The sequence below is a fragment of the Mandrillus leucophaeus genome, unplaced genomic scaffold (genome assembly GCF_000951045.1).
Source record: "Mandrillus leucophaeus isolate KB7577 unplaced genomic scaffold, Mleu.le_1.0 Scaffold388, whole genome shotgun sequence".
NCBI classification, from domain to species: domain Eukaryota; kingdom Metazoa; phylum Chordata; class Mammalia; order Primates; family Cercopithecidae; genus Mandrillus; species Mandrillus leucophaeus.
The window spans coordinates 417,920-434,374 of record NW_012104120.1 but is presented as its reverse complement, the minus strand read 5'-3'; the positions used below and the strand labels follow the sequence as shown (position 1 = coordinate 434,374).

Here is a 16,455-nt window from a genome sequence, read left to right as displayed (position 1 = left end):
GACACGTACTTGTCATCTCAGGTAAGGAATACACACAGGAGGTGTCTTAGTCCGTTCTGGGTCCTGTAACAAAGTAACAAACTGGGCAATTTACAAGTAACAGAAACTTATTGTTCACAGTTTGAAGGCTGGGATGATCCAGGTGCCAGAAGATTGAGAGTCTAGTGAGGACCTGCTCTCTGCTTCAAAGATGACACCTTCTGGCTGTATCCTCACATGTGACAAAACGGGACAAAGAAGCTCCCTTGAGCCACTTCTGTAAGAGCACTGATCCCATTCACAAGGGCAGAGCCCTTGTGACCTAATCACCTCCCAGATGCCCCACTTCTGAATGCCATCAGAGATGAGGTTTCAACGTAAGAATTCTGGGGTGACACAATCAGACCACAGCAGGAGCAATGGGCTGATCCTGATCCCAATTAAATAGCTCATAACTTCTGCAGATAGCTCAGATTCCTCAAGACTGGAGGAAACAGTCCAACCTAAATAAGGGCTCCTGGAAATATGTGTTAATTCATGAAATACATACCAACAACTGTGAAGAGATGTTGGTGTGATCTGTTGTCTCACCTGAAATGGTTTAAAGATTTCTTCCCAGTAGGATGTGAAGAGCCATCTGTTCCTGGGGATTATGTTCTGGTTGATGTAGGGATTAGGTCCCCACTTGAGGTCAAAGTGGGGAAGGGCCCACTTAAGAGAACAGCTCTCTTGGTTGGCCTATATTGACTGGGCAGATTTTATATCAGAATTCCAAATATCTGCCTAGTGTGGTTATAGTTAAGAGAGCACAGATTGGAAGGCATCAACTACAGGCTCAAGTTTAATCACCCATACAATGAATCATTGAAGGGAGCCAAGATTTTGTTTGAATTCCAGTCTCTAGAGACAAAATGGGGTCAATTCTTTCTGTACCCACCTTATTAGCTGCCAGACAAAACTTAGGTAATCATTTGCTCTAATTCCCTTATCTTCCCCACAAAGAAACTCATCAGTTAAAGCCTTGTTCTTACCTTTCTTGGTCACAGAACCCTCTGACGATTTGTTGAAAGCTATAGATCCTTCTCCACAGAAACATGCATTAAGGCATTTTTGCACATTATTTTTGAAAGAATCACAAAACTCTTGTGGTTCATTCTTAGGGAAGCCAAGTTAAAAAACAATTACCACCTCTGAACCAAAGGAATTTTTAAAAACATACACAGAGTAAAATAAACTTGTTCATATCATCATAAATTTATTTTCAGGCAATATGATAATATATTAACACTTGGCATACTCTGAACTTACAGAATAAGTACCACTTCATACTTCCTCATTAATGACTACCATTTTACATGAGCTTCTACCATCACAATGAGAGAACCGATTGCTACATGTTTGCTGGTAAATACATTCAGTAAAGCACTCAAATCCTAGACACGAACTAACCACAGAACGCTCTTCCCCGCTTTAATAAATTGAAACATGATCTCATTTCCTTCATTTTCAAAGCTTTTTATAGAAAGACATGCTTGTTTTGAACTTGTCTAAACATAGGTTTATATAAACTAATCCATTATCATGTATAGTTATAACCAAGGAAATGATTTCACATTGACGGTTTTTTAGGTAGGGATAAGCAAAAGCACTGCAGCAGTTTCTGAGGGACGGTTTTCCATGTAGTTCCCCATACTTAGTACAATGCCTGGAAGGCAGCAGGGACTAAACACAGTGAACAAATGGGCAAACCTTTAATTCCCAGGGATCGGCTACATATTGCCTTGACTGGTAGATCATTTCTCCAGAAGAAAGGAAGAAACCAAAAAAGCAGAAACAATCTTTTTAAACCTCACAGGATTTTCTTAGAAAAAAGTTTTAATTTATATATCTACTGCAATTCTCTTCGTAAAATATATTTAATAAAAAATCCAAAGCAAAAGTCCTGTCATTCACTTATTTCAAAAGACAAATCATTTCAGTACTTCTTCCTTGAAATGTCTGCAATTTCTTCCTCCGGCCTCAGAGAAGGGCATCGGCTCCATGCTTTACAATGTCAGGATAAAAATCCAGGAGGGAGAAATCTTGTTGTAATGGATAGCTGTTTTCATCTGACACAAAAAGGCTCTGAATCTTCAATACACAAGGTTCTGCACTGACTGCCAACAAGGAGTGGAACAGGTCTGCCACGACCATCCCATAGGTGATCTCTGAGGAAGGAACTGCAGAAGATGAAAGCAAAGAGCTCTCAAGATCGCTGCTAGCTTGACAGGAGCAAACGCACTGAGGGGTTTCATTGTTTCTCTTGGTTCCTCAAGTTTCAAATCCATTTTAAATTTCTCTTCACGGCCAGTAGCGGTGGCTCACACCTGTAATCCTAGCACTTTGGGAGGCAGACATGGCAGGATCACTTGAGGTCAGGAGTTCGACACATGCCTGGCCAACACAGTAAAACCCTGTCTCTACTAAAAATACAAAAATTAGCCGGGAGTGGTGGCACATGCCTGTAATCCCAGCTACTCAGGAGGCTGAGGCAGGACATTTGTTTGAACCCGGGAGGTAGAGGTTGCAGTGAGCCAAGATTGTGCCACTGCACTCCAGCCTGGGCAACAGAACAAGACTCTGTCTCTAAATAAATAAATAAGTAAACTACTCTTCCTACACCTTCTCTTTCTAGTTACAAGCTATTGAGGCACTCCAGAGTGACAGCATGTGATCCCGCTGCCACAAGAAACAGGCCCAGATAACACACCGTTCAGACGTCACGACAGTAGTTCTGGTTATGCTACAGTACATCAGAAGAGTGCTCTTATCCAGTTCACAGTTCTGATCAAGTTACTTATGCATACATTTATTTTTTATATAAAAGAATCTTGAATTGGTCACTTAAGAAATATTGAATCTCAATAATAAAAAATACTAAAATTATAGCTAAATGTGTTATTTTATTTTGCATTTGTCCTATACTCTTCCTCTCACTTTTTTAGGACATCTAATCAAGACACTTGGTAGGTTTGTTCAACACCAGAATGACAAAGCACCATGGACCATGCTCAGACCATATTAACCCCCTGACAATTATCACAGTCTTTCTTGGATGGGGGCTACAGAGTCCTGGAGGACCAATGACATATTTTGGGGGGTATGATAATTCTCTACAATAACTTTAAAATTTTGTATTTTCACTGTGATAAACTAAAAAATAACCAATATTAATAATAATCTGGATGGTCTGATGATCACTTTATAACCAATGACATTTTCACTTATGATCACAATCTATAATGCCAAGAAGTACAACTTTAATTGTCTCAAGAACGTACAAAACACTGAAGTATATGTGATATGAGAATAATGCTTCTCTAAGAGATAAAGACTAATTTACATTACGCAAAGAAGAAGAGAGAGGCCGGACACGGCGGCTCACGCCTGTAATCCCAGCACTTTGGGAGGCTGAGGCAGGCGGATCACCTGAGGTTGGGAGTTTGAGACCAGCCTGACTAACATGGAGAAACCACGTCTCTACTAAAAATACAAAATTAGCCAGGCATGGTGGTGCATGCCTGTAATCCCAGCTACTTGGGAAACTGAGGCAGGAGACTTGTTTGAACCCAGGAGGCAGAGGTTACAGTGAACCGAGATTGTGCCGTAGCACTCCAGCCTAGGCAACAAGAGTGAAACTCCGTCTCAAACAAACAAAAAAAAGAAGAGGTAACACTGAAAATATATAAGTAACATTAATAAAAGGAATGAAAATAGTCAAAAGAATAAAAATGAAATAAAGAAAATGGGGGAAAAAAGAAGAGAGGCTTCTAATTAGGATGTAGAAAGCTGGAAAGAGTGGGGCTCCCACCCTAACAGTTACTGGAAAAAGCTGAATAAATATAAAATCATCATTTTCTTGAATACACATGAGAACCAAGGTTGTAAAACAGCAAAAAAGACTGAAACATAAGGAGACAGGTGCCTCCAGGGAGATGGAACAGGAGCACAGGTTCCCTTGGGGCAGGCCTCGGGAAGAAGACAAGTCCTCCATATAGGCAGGAAAGAAGAATGTGATTTTTATTAATAAATTAATTGCAAAAAGCCAGTGAATTGCCAGTGTCACCAACATAAGGAACGTCTGCATCCTCACAGGCTCCTCCACATGGTAAGTCTCACCTCCACCAGGTGCTCACAAGACTGGGGGCAGGGCAAGACGTCAAAGAAAGCTTCCAACTACAAAACACAAAGCACTATCTGGCCTCCCTTTTAAGGAACAAAAGCCTTCAACTGCTGGAAGAAGGACACCAAATCCTGTTGCCCCAGGGTACAGGTGAGGAACCAGCACAGATGCGGGAAAGAAAAAAGAAAAAAAAAATCCCTCCATCCTGAGGGAGGACTGAAAAACCAGCCTGGGTCAAGACCATTAGTGGTCCCCTACTGCTGGGGCAGGGCCAGGACCACACAAGACCCACCAAAGACACAAGACAGAGCTCGGCTGCCACTGGCACAGCCACATAAGGGACAGGGCTACCAAGAAAGCACCATATGCAAGATCCTGTATAAGACTGGGGCTGGACCAGAATCAAAGAGGAACAATCGTGCTCCTGCCCACCAGGTTAGGATGCACCAAGTAACAACCAACAAAAGTTTGTGCAACTTGGGGAGGTGCAAGAACACGGAGAGAAACTTTCTCTGAGGCCCAAGTGCAGAGTGGAGGGCTAAGTTGATGGTAGAGCAGGAATACTGGGGAACCACCTCCCACCATAAGCACAAGATAATTCGAAACCAGTGGTGACCTGAAGGTAACCAGAGAAACAACAAAACCTGAATCCAACTCAACATATGACAAGACTGACCATCCTGCTCACCCCTCACCTCCAGTAAAGGACCAGAAGAGGCATGCCTATTTCCAGGTACAAATACTATTTACCTCAGTTTATATTGTTCTACTTAATATATGCAATGTTCAGCATTCAACCAAAAATTACTAGACACCCCCAGCTAAAAAAGAACACAAAAAACAATCTGCTATTAAAAGATAAAGCAATCACAGAACCAGATTAGCTCATCAGCTTAGAGGATCTGAGGCTAATGAGAACAGGAATGGAGTTTGAATACCTGACAGATATATTGTCTTTGCTTTATTCTTAGCCACTGATGACTAAGACATCACGATTGAAGATCTTGCAAATCCATGCCACTGACAGTGGACTATCTTCATATATATTGTGTCACACACTCACTGACTTCACTCTTACAAAACCAGAGTTAAGTAAAATAGTTTTTGTTTACCAACTGGAAATGTAGGTTAAGAAGAAATTAGGTGCCTCCCACCATTCATGTACTAACAGGTGTAAAGCAAGTCAACCTTCTAACTTACATAGGCTTATATTTCACTTAAGCTAAATTATCCTTCTGCTTTTATATGGACAGAAAAGCTCTTAATTTAAAGTACAGTGCTCTTTCTGTTCCGAAATACCATTTATACTCCTGAGTATAACAACCGCTTGATGGCACACTGATATATTACCTATCACTCTGTTGAGGCAGTCTGCAGAAATGTTGAGAAGAATCTTCTCTATCAGCTTTGATTCTACACGGATGCAAACATCATGTCTTCCATCAACTACAGTCATTAAGGCTGGCCTACAAAAGAGTAAACAACACACAACCTTCAAAAAGATTTTCAAATAAAAGAAATGCTTAAATGAAAAATAATTCCAAAAAGCACTTGGTTTTTATGCAGGATTAATTTTAATTCCTAAAACAACTCTAGGATGTTCTGTGACATCCTAGAAACAAAAAAAGGTTTTTTTTTCCCCAAGCGCTTCAAATGATAAATTAATACATTTTATCTATTCTATATCCATTTTTAAATTTCAGATACTAATATAAAATATATTAAACTGTTTTATAAATTATTTTTAGAAATGAAATTAAAAATAATAATCACATATTTCACAATCACAATTTCAATTTTTTTCTTTCAACTGAATTCTTCCCTATCAGAAATAAACTGTTTTGCATATAAATAAACAGGGAACTGGATTAACAATTTTCAGTGCATCCTACATCTTAATGCTATGTGGCTGATAAAAAGAATGAAGAATATTTACAAGCGCTATTAGGGAAGGAGCACCAGGATAGACTCTAAGGAACAACAATATGAACAATATTCCTCTGTCCACAAGCTTCTAAAGAAAGGGATACACATGTGCTGGGATGAACATAACAAATCACTGGAAGGACATACAAAAAACCTTCTCACCAGCATGGAAGCAGCACTGGTGGGAGAGGGTTGGATGGTAAAGGAGACTTTTACTCTCTGTTTTGTAACCTCCTATGTAGTGTGCATTTTAACCATGGCCTGTGGTACCTATTTTATAACTACGTTAATTTTTTAAAAATAAATTGAGAATAGAATTCAGAAACAGGCTCATTAGTGGGGGAATTTAATGTAACAGAGCTAAAACATAACTACTGATTTTCCCCCTAAAAACCCACATCCCCCTTTATTCACATGATGACTCTGTGTTCCTTCCTCTTTTCACTCTACACTCTTTCCTCAGCCTCTGTCCCTCCATTATTTATTTCAGCAAATACAAACTGAGCATCTATCATGGACTGTGGTAAGTGCTGGGTACCCACTAGTGAACAAGACAAATCTGGTTCCTTCACTCAGGAACATAAAACCGTAGTGGGATAGGAAGAAATTAAGCAAGCGTGGTGACTCATGCCTGTAATCCCAGTGCTTTGGGATGCCAAGGTGAGGAGGACTGCTTGAGGCCAGGAGTTTGAGACCAGCCTGGGCAACACAAGACCTCACCTCTACAAAAAGAAAAAAAAAAAAGAAAATAAGCTTTTCAACAGTGGTGCCAAGACGACTAAACAGAGATGGAATAGGCTTTTCAAAAATTCATGCTGCGACAACTAGACACCCACATGCAAAAGAATAAAATTAGACCCCTTCCTTATCCCATACACAAAATTTAACTCAAAGTAGATAATAAACCTAAATATAAGAGCTAAAACTACTAAACTCTTAGAAGAAAATATGGGAGCAAATCTCCATAACCCTGGCTTAGAAATGACACCTTTCTCAGATATGACCCAAAAGCACATGCAACAAAAAGAAAAACAGAATAAGAAGTACTGGCAAGGATATGGGGAAATTACAACCTCAGATTGCTGGTGAGAATGTAAAATCGTGCAGCAATTTTGAAGAACAGTCTGGCAGTTCCTCAAAAGGTTAAACAGACAGTTACCATATGACCCAGCAATTCACCACTCCTAGATATATACCCAAGAGAAATGAACACACATATCCACGCAAAAACTTGTACACAAATGTTCACAGCAGCATCATTCATAATAGCCAAAGAGTAGGAACAATCCAATTGTCCATCAACTGATGAACGGATAAACAAAATGTGGTATATGCATACAATGCAATATTATTTTGCAATAAAAAGGAATGAAGTACTGATACATGCTACAACATGGATGCACCTTGAAAACATCATGCTAAATGAAGCCAGTCACAAAAGATCACATATTATATAATATTTATATAAAATATCTAGAACAGGCAAATCTATAGAGACAGAAAGCAGATTCGTAGTTGCCATGGGTTGAGGGGCATGGGGAGGAGAGTGACTGCTAATGAGTATGAGGCTTTGTATAGGGCTGGGTGATGAAAATGTCCTAACTGGTTGTGGTGATAGTTACACAGCCCTGGGAATATACTAAAGCCATTGAACTGTACATTTCAGAAGATTAATTTGCTGTATATGAATTTTACTTCAGTAAAAATGTTTTTTTAGAAAAGACAGTATGCAACTACAAATTATAATAAGCACACCCAGGCTACTATAACAGAAAATAAAGAAGGGTGGTTAGGAAAGGCCTCTCTGATAAAGCAGCATTTAATCTAAGACATAAAGAAACCAGCCTTGTGGAGTCAGACTGAGGGAAGAAATTCGAGAACATCCTAAGGAGAAAAATCAAAATGTCTGAAGAACTGAAAGAAGGCCACGTGGCTAGAGTGCTGGATGACAGGGGAGTGGCAGCAGATGAGACTGCAGAGGCAACAAGCATAAGGAGACGACTGATGGGTGAAGCAAGGGGTAATCACGCTGCTAACAGGTGGAGAATAAAGGGGAGGAGGCAAGGCCAGCAGGAGCTCCACCAAGAGACTGCTGGTGTGCTGGTTTGTGCAACAGGTAGTAGTGACTTAGATGAGGCCTGAGTGATCCCAGACGAGCAGGCACTGACTTTCCATTTTGGTTTCACAGTAACTGAGGTTCAGCTAGGGGAAGGTAAACAGGGATGCCACATGCCCGCAGTGTGTGGGATATGGTACATAATGAGAAACTGTCCTGCGTAAAATGTCAACAACGCCCCTGCTGAGATACACTGGACTAAGATGTTAGCAGTGGAGATGGAAAAAAGTGGATGAATTTGTGATGTAGTTCTGAATGAAAATTCCTAGGACTTGCTAATAGATTAGATAGGGGAGGTAGGGAAGAGAAAATGATTCAACGATTGTGCCCAGGTTTCCAGCTTAAATAATTGGGTAGATGGTGTGTCATTTTCCAGAAAGTATAAAAATGAAGAGAACTAGATTTGAGTATGGTTAGGAAAAACAACAGTCTATTGTGGGTATGTTTAAATGTGAGATGGACGTCAAGCAAAGGATTTGATACTAACTACTGGAGCCTGGAGGAGAAAGTCAGGGTGAAGATGTAAGTACAAATATGAAAACAGCTATGATCATCCAGGCAGAATGTACAGAAAGAATAAGAGGAAGGACACAGACGAGAGCTCAAGATTAACCCCAGCATTTAAAGAGGGGGTAGAAGAGGCTGAGAAGGAAGGGCCTGAGAGACAGGTTAGAAAGCCAGGAGGAGGCTATTTCAAGAAGGAGGAAGTAGCCTGACATGCCGAATATAACTGAGAGCAGTTAGAGCGAGGAAAGAAGTATCCATGCCTCAGGCAACATCAAAAGTGTAACTTTGACAAAAGCAGCTTCTGCAGCATGGTGGGAGTAGAATGGAATAACTGGAGTGAAACTGAAGACATAATGGGGAGAGAGAATATATTTACAACTCTTTAACAAAGTTTGGCTGGGTATAAAACAGAATAGAAAAACGAAGGGATAAGAGGGAGATGTAACGTTAGTGGATGATTTTGTTTGTTTTTTTAATACGAGAAATACAGGAGTGTGTTTATAGGCTGGTAAGAATAATTCATTAGGAGAGGTAATAACTGAAGATTAAGAAGGAAAAACAAAACAGAGTGCCGAAACCAAGGAAGAGTTCAATCACCACATATAACCTCATAAGCCTAGCCCCGAATTCTCTTGCAAATTGCATTTCTGTACATCTAACCACTTTCCAACTTGCTACCTCTCAGGAACTCAAGCTCAATACGATCAACATTTTCCCAAGGTTACTTGTTTTAATAAATAATCTTATTGTTCACCCAACTGTCAATGATGTGTAATGTACCTGTGCTCTCTCTTTACCTACCAATCACTACATCTTGCAAACTATTTTCCAACCATTCTCAAATCTGTCCACTTCTTTTTATTCCCACCACCTCCTCTCTAGTCAAGCCACCATCATCTCTCCTCCAAAATAAGGCAACAGCCTCTTACCTCTTCTCTGCACTAGCTTCATTCTAATCCACTCTCCAATGTGCAGCTAAACTCACTTCTGATGAACAGAATTTGGTGGAAGTAATGCCACATGATTTCTGAGTCTAGGTCACAAAAAGGCTGGCTTCTACCTGGAACTCTCTTTCTTGCCTTTCCTGCTCTGGGGAAATGAGCTGCCACTTTGTGAGAACATTCAGGAAGCCTGTGGAGACCCAAGTGAAGAGGAACTCAACTTGCCAGCCATATGAATGAGCCACTTTGGAAATGAATCCTCCAACTACAGTCAAGCCTTCAGATGACTGCAGCCCCGGCCTGCACCTTGGCTACAACCTCTTGAGAGACCCAAACGTTTCCTAGTGCTGCCTAAATAGGAGCCTTAATTGTGGTTTGACCTGCTGGGTTTTCTGGCTTCTAGTACAGAAAAATAAATGTATTTCTTGTATTCCAAAACTGTAAATTTGAATATTCTGTAGAAACATTGTTAAAAATGGTATTTGAGTTTTATGATATCTTGAAGAGCAGGAATTATGCTATCTACATGTAAATTTAATAAATGTCTGTGGCCTCGTATGAGACTCCAACGCAATATCTAATGTTGCTTCCATTGGAAAATCAGCTCCAAGTTACAACCAATGTAAAATATGACCAACCTACTCACAGTTTGGGACTATTATGTCACATAAATGTTCGTTAAATGTTCTTTTTTTTTTTTTTTTGAGACAGAGTGTCGCTCTGTCGCCCAGGCTGGAGTGCAGTGGTGTGATCGTGGCTCATGGCAAGCTCCACCTCCTAGGTTCATGCCATTCTCCTGCCTCAGCCTCTTGAGTAGCTGGGACTACAGGTGCCCACCACCAAGCCCGGCTAAATTTTTTGTATTTTTAGTAGAGACAGGGTTTCACCGTATTAGCCAGCATGGTCTCGATCTCCTGACCTCGTGATTCGGTTGCCTTGGCCTCCCAGAGTGCTGGGATTACAGGTGTGAGCCACCGCGCCCAGTCGATTAAGTGTTTCTTAAACGGACTACCAAGCTTCTTGGGCACAAAAAGTCTACTTAGATCAACCAGTATAACATCCATAGTACATATGTGATATGTGAACATACGTGGATTCCTAATAAATATTTGACTGAGTCTTAATAAATAATCATTGAGAGTTTTCTCTTACTCAGTTTGCTGATTGATTCATGTAGATGATTTTGGAGTCACATACTTGATACCTTGAAGGCAGTTTGTTAATTTCAATATTTTCTTTTCAAGGAAACCACATAATCTGGACTAAACAATTTAAAGGCTTTTAGGCTGGGCGTGGTGGCTCATGCCTGTAATTCCAGCACTTTGGGAGGGCAAGGCAGGTGGATTACCTGAGGTCGGGAGTTCAAGACCAGCCTGACCAACATGGAGAAACCCTGTCTCTATAAAAATACAAAATTAGCTGGGTGTGGTGGCACATGCCTGTAATCCCAGCTACTCGGGAGGCTGAGACAGAAGAACCTGGCAGACAGAAGTTGCAGTGAGCTGAGATCATACCACTGCACTCCAGCCTGGGCAACAACAGCAAAACTCTGTTTCAAAAAAAAAAAAATTTAAAAATTTAAAAAAGGCTTTTAAATAAATAAAAAATAATAATTATTGCCTTAACATGACCATTCAACATTCCAGCAAGACAACAAACTAGCACTACATCTTTAATGTGGTATAGTTTAGGAAGAGATCTTACATACCTCATACTAGTTATGCCATAATCAGGTGATACTAATCTGTGAAGTCCTTCTCTTGAACAGTCATTTTGTAAACTAAAGAATCAAAGGCCCTTCTCCCCATAAGGAATAGTACTGAGCAACATTTTTGTCTAATAAATGCTTATATTGAATAGACATATTTGGAATGATATAAATAAGTCACCTATATGTACTTTTTAGGGGCCTTAACTATCAATAAATCAATGTTGTTTGTAACATCCCATGCATTTTTTGTTTTGATTTTGAGACAGGGTCTCACTCCGTTGCCCAAGCTGGAGTGCAGTGGTGCAAACATAGCTCACTGTAACAATCAATCTCCTGGGCTCAAACAGTCCTCCTACCTCAGCCTCCCAAGTAGCTGGGACTACAGGCCTATGTCACCATGCCCTTTTTTTGTGTGTGTGGTAGAGATGGGGTTTCCCTATGTTTCCCAGGCTGGTCTTGAACCCCTGGGCTCAAGCAATCCATCCACCATGGCCTCCCAAAGTGCTGGGATTACAGGTGTGAGCCACCACACCCAGCCTACCGTGCATCCTAATTCAATCTTCTTTTCCACAAAAGCAACTGTCACAGTAATAGCAAAATTCATTCACTTATTTATAACAAACATAATATCTGTAAAGAGAAATAAGGTTTACAAATTAAGCTTCTATAACTTTTCTTGAAGTATGCCATGATAACATGTGGAATATATCTGCATTTAGTTTTTAGATACTGCAATATTTAGAAATAATTAGAAGGAGCATAAAACACTGAGTGCTATTTTGTAAACACATGTAATTTATATGGTAAAAAGAAAAATATCTGAGCTTTTGACTACTTATTATTCGAAAAACAATGTGTTTTTCGCTGAGTTGGTTAGCAGTTGTACCATACAACATTTATTTGCTAGCTTCAATTTCTAAGGTAAAGGTAGGAAAATAGGTTAAATGTGTTACTAGTTTCTACAACAACTCAGAGGTGAGATCATATGGTACTTTTAGCCTTTAAATTCTAATTATATGTTAAGGTAGGAAAATGAGTTATTTATGAGCCATTTAGATTTTGGTTAAAAAGTAAACCAAGGAAAATGTTTCTTTGGTACAGCTGTTTGAAGACAATAAAATCTCCCAATTACTGCTTTAAGAAATTCCTGTAATGATTCCTGGGAAATTTTTGCTTCCATAAATAGCTATCTATCACTCAGGGAAAATTTTATTCTCTTCGACTAGCTCTAGTTAATTCTTTTTAGAAAGTAAGGGTTTACAGACTAATTTTTCCAGATCTATAATAATTATTTTCCATCAAATTGGCTTGCTTAGTTGCCTTACCTATAGTGTATTTTCTTCATAATAAATGGCAAGCAGCTAAAACACTGTTTATAGATCCTGTTCTCATCTGTTTCTAGTTCCAATCCACATTTTGCGCAGCCAGTATATACGATGTTGGGAAGAGAAGAGAAAATACTCTTCAGAGAACTGTGAGCATTTAGAGCTATCTTCTCAGTTGCTGTAATAGGAAATGCCAGCTCTGAAATCTGGGCTTTAATTAGAATCACTCCTATAAAGGACAAACAGATATTATAAATTATTATAAATTATTTGGCCAAAATTTTAACTTTAATTTACAAACATGGCTAATTTTATAGTTGATTTACAGTCACTTGTAGTAAAAGGATACACGGAGGTCTTGTTCTTGGTCTTCTTTACTATTTTCCTAGAATCTAAAGGCAGGGGGGTCTGGCTGCACCTGAGAGCAGGTTTACTTGGCTAATTTGGCTGAACATGTGGTGTTTCCTTCCTCCCCTGATTCCTCTGGAATCAGGCAACGTATGTTCAATACCTCCTTTAGAAGAAATCCCTTCGAATACTTGAAACTAGCTAACATGCCCTCTCTCCTTGCCCTGTCTTCTTTTTAATTGATCGTAGTGAAAAGCCAAATAGGAGGTGATCTTTTCTTCTTCTGTCTACCCAAAAATATCAATAGCCTGTCCTCTTTTAAACTTTTTTCCAACTTCCCGCTCACCATTATCATCTACATACTCTGGGTGTGGGTTATAAAAAGTTCTCATTTATTAATCGTTTCTCAGGTGGCTCATGAGAAACCTCAAGCATATTCATAATTCACTGCTAATGGCTCATCCATTCACCAGTAAACAAATACTGAACATCTACTATCCCCCAGACATTATTTTTTCCTAATTTACTTTTGTCTTACTGTGTACCGGTGAGGTCGTTTTTCTGAGCATTATTCTCCCTTTCTCCATAGTCAATTTAAAGGCTTCTTTAAGCCTTAAGCCTTCAAATTTGTTGTTCTTCATCCTCTCAGAAGTAAGAACACTCCAGGTCAAGAACTAATCACTCTGGTGTCCTACTGTTTTCTGGTTATCTCTTTCAGAGTTCAGTTAATGATGAGTCTTCCGTTCTTAACTTCATTTGCTTTAGTCTTTCAATGCCCAAAGATGGTTTCATCATCTCTTCCAATTGTATCACATATCCCTACATGAGTTAGCAGGAGTGCATAGCGCTCAAATATGTAACAAACTGTAGAAGATTCAATACCACATTTTTCCAAAGACATGTTAAATTACTACAACATTTTGTTTTGTTTTGTTTTGAGACAGTCTCACTCTGTCGTCCAGGCTAAAGTGCAGTGGTGCAATCTTGGCTCACTGCAGTCTCAACCACCCTGGGCACAAGCGATTCTCCCACCTCAGCTTCCTGAGTAGCTGGGACTACAGGCACACACCACCACAACTGGCTAATTTTTGTATTTTTTGTGGAGATGGGGATTTGCCATGTTGCCCCCGGCTGGTCTCCAACTCCTGGGCTCAAGTGATCCACTCCTCTTGGCCTCCCAGAGTGCTGGGATTACAGGCTTGAGCCAATGTGTCTGGCCTAAAAAAATCATGTAAAAAAAAATTTCAATTTTTATTTTAGATTCACGGAGTAGATGTGCAGGTTTGTTACATGGGCATATCGTCACCCAAGTAGAGTCTTTTGTAGTAAGCAGACTACCCAACAGTTAGTTTTTCAACCCTTACTCTCCTCCCTCCACTCAAAAAGTGGTTTTTTTTGGTTTTTTTTGAGACAGAGTCTTGCTCTGTCGCCCAGTCTGGAGCGCACTGGCACAATCTCGGCTCACTGCAAGCTCCGCCTCCTGTGTTCAAGCGATTTTCCTGCCTCAGTCTCCCCAGTAGCTGGGACTACAGGCACCCGCCATCATGCCTGACTAATTTTTGTATTTTTAGTAGAGGCAGGGTTTCACCATGTTGGCCAGGCTGGTCTCGAACTCCTGACCTCAAATTATCCACCCACCTTGGCCTCCCAAAGTGCTAGAATTATAGGTATGAGCCACCCTGCCCAGCCTAAAAAATTCTTAATAATTCAATAATTTTAAAAGAATGTTCACATAATCCTATCATTTTGTAAATTTATACGCCTCTTGAAAAGAATTAAAAGGTCATGCTGAATGTGGACTTTGCTTTCAAGGGGATCACTGCTGCTGAGGACTGAAATTCTGCTGGCAGTAAGATGAGGTACTGGGTAAGCATCCTCATTTCTTTACAAGGACTCAGTCCTAGCCTCATCTCCCTCTGGCTTTTGTTGTGCAAGCAGAGCCTTCTAGGAAATGCTCCGATGCTGATCTCTCTTTCTCCTTTTATTTAACTATAAAATAGGTTAGGGAAAAGTTGCTTGTGTTTTCATATTCTCTCTCTATTTTTGTCTTAAAAACACATACACTATGACAAAAACTATGAGTTCAGCCCTCATAGCTGAACATAAAGAGAATGAAAAAGGCTAAAAGGGCCTCTGTGAACAAAGCCTCTGAAGGACTGATTTGAATGGCAGTTTTGGCATGGCTTCCCAATGAGGAGCACACCTCCAGGATTTCCAAGAACATGCACAATTCCTGACTGCATCCTCAAACAAGTGGGGCTATATCCTCGGAATCGTTCATCATCAGCGTGGTGGCCACCTATTTTGTTGTTGTCTATGATGTTATTTATTTTTATTTTTAAACCTAATTCTAGGACTTCAATCCCAGCAGATAACTGTTTTGTGTAAGCAGTAAGTAACAGAGTTGGCTTCTCCATGGCACCAAACTAAACGTCTCTGCAAAGTAATGTAACCCTTCAACTGTGTCTGGCATTCCTTCCTGTGGTGACCACCTCTGTATGTCTGTAGAGTTTCAGAAGCAGAGCACTGGAGGGGCACATGAATATAAAACTGGCTTAGGAACTTGCATGATGCTATAACATTACCAAGATTTTACCAGTTAGTATAAATCTAGAGTCTTTTATGGCCATAAAGCAACTTCCATTTTTGAAAATGGTATGAAAATTTTATAGTATAAAAGCTTGTAAATTTTCTATCATCTGTGTTTATCTTCCAGAAATATTATTAATTTAAATTATCTGCTGGTATTAGCAAATGTTTCAGTGTAGAACTAGGAATAAGAAGTTCTTCTCTGAGAATGAAATCTCTGTATCCAATTAAAAGTTGGGTTTTTTGAGAGGTGTTGTCCTTTTTGCTTTCTGCCTGTATTCTCCTTAGCATAGTTTTATGATATAACAATGCTAACCTTCAATCGTATATTGGAAAACATATTTACACACATATGTGAATTAACCCAACTAGTTAAAATTTTAATCTGGCATTTGGCCAACATAAAGTAAGGAACTGAATTTATGGTCCCACCTTGTCATATAATAAAAAGTAGGTATTTGTTCTTTGTCCCTGGTTCCTGGCACATAGTTTCTAAAGCTACTAGAATCTAGTTCAGATATTTGCAAAGATTTATATTTCACTTTTATGTAGAATTATACATTTTTACCACAAGTGGTAGCCTTTTTGCTTATATTAAAACTAGCAATGGGCTGGGTGTGGTGGCTCATGCCTGTAATCCCAGCACTTTGGGAGGCCAAGGCAAGAAGATCACTTGAGTCCAGGAGTTTGAGACCAGACTGGGGCAACATAGGGAGACTCTGTCTCTACCTAAATAAATAAATAAATAAATAAATAGTTGGGTGTGGTGGCGGGCACTGATGGTATGCACTAGCCTTCCCTTCCCTCCTCAGCTACTCAAAAGGCTGAGGTGGGAGAATCACTTAAACCTG

The 16,455-nt window shown here is 39.7% G+C and overlaps 1 protein-coding gene across 3 annotated transcripts in view; it reads right to left on the bottom strand.

Annotated features, from left to right (window-relative positions):
- Positions 1–1,213: 1,213 nt before the first annotated feature.
- The window catches only part of FAM35A (family with sequence similarity 35, member A), a 94,117-nt gene continuing 78,875 nt past the window's right edge, over positions 1,214–16,455 (bottom strand). For all 3 annotated transcript variants that reach the window (XM_011990892.1, XM_011990894.1, XM_011990893.1), the window contains 3 exons: positions 12,668–12,896; positions 5,492–5,607; positions 1,214–2,198 (listed from right to left, as the gene is read on the bottom strand). In XM_011990892.1, coding sequence (XP_011846282.1) covers positions 1,999–2,198; positions 5,492–5,607; positions 12,668–12,896 — 545 coding nt within the window. In that variant the 3' untranslated portion in view covers positions 1,214–1,998. The remainder of the gene's footprint in view (positions 2,199–5,491; positions 5,608–12,667; positions 12,897–16,455) is intronic.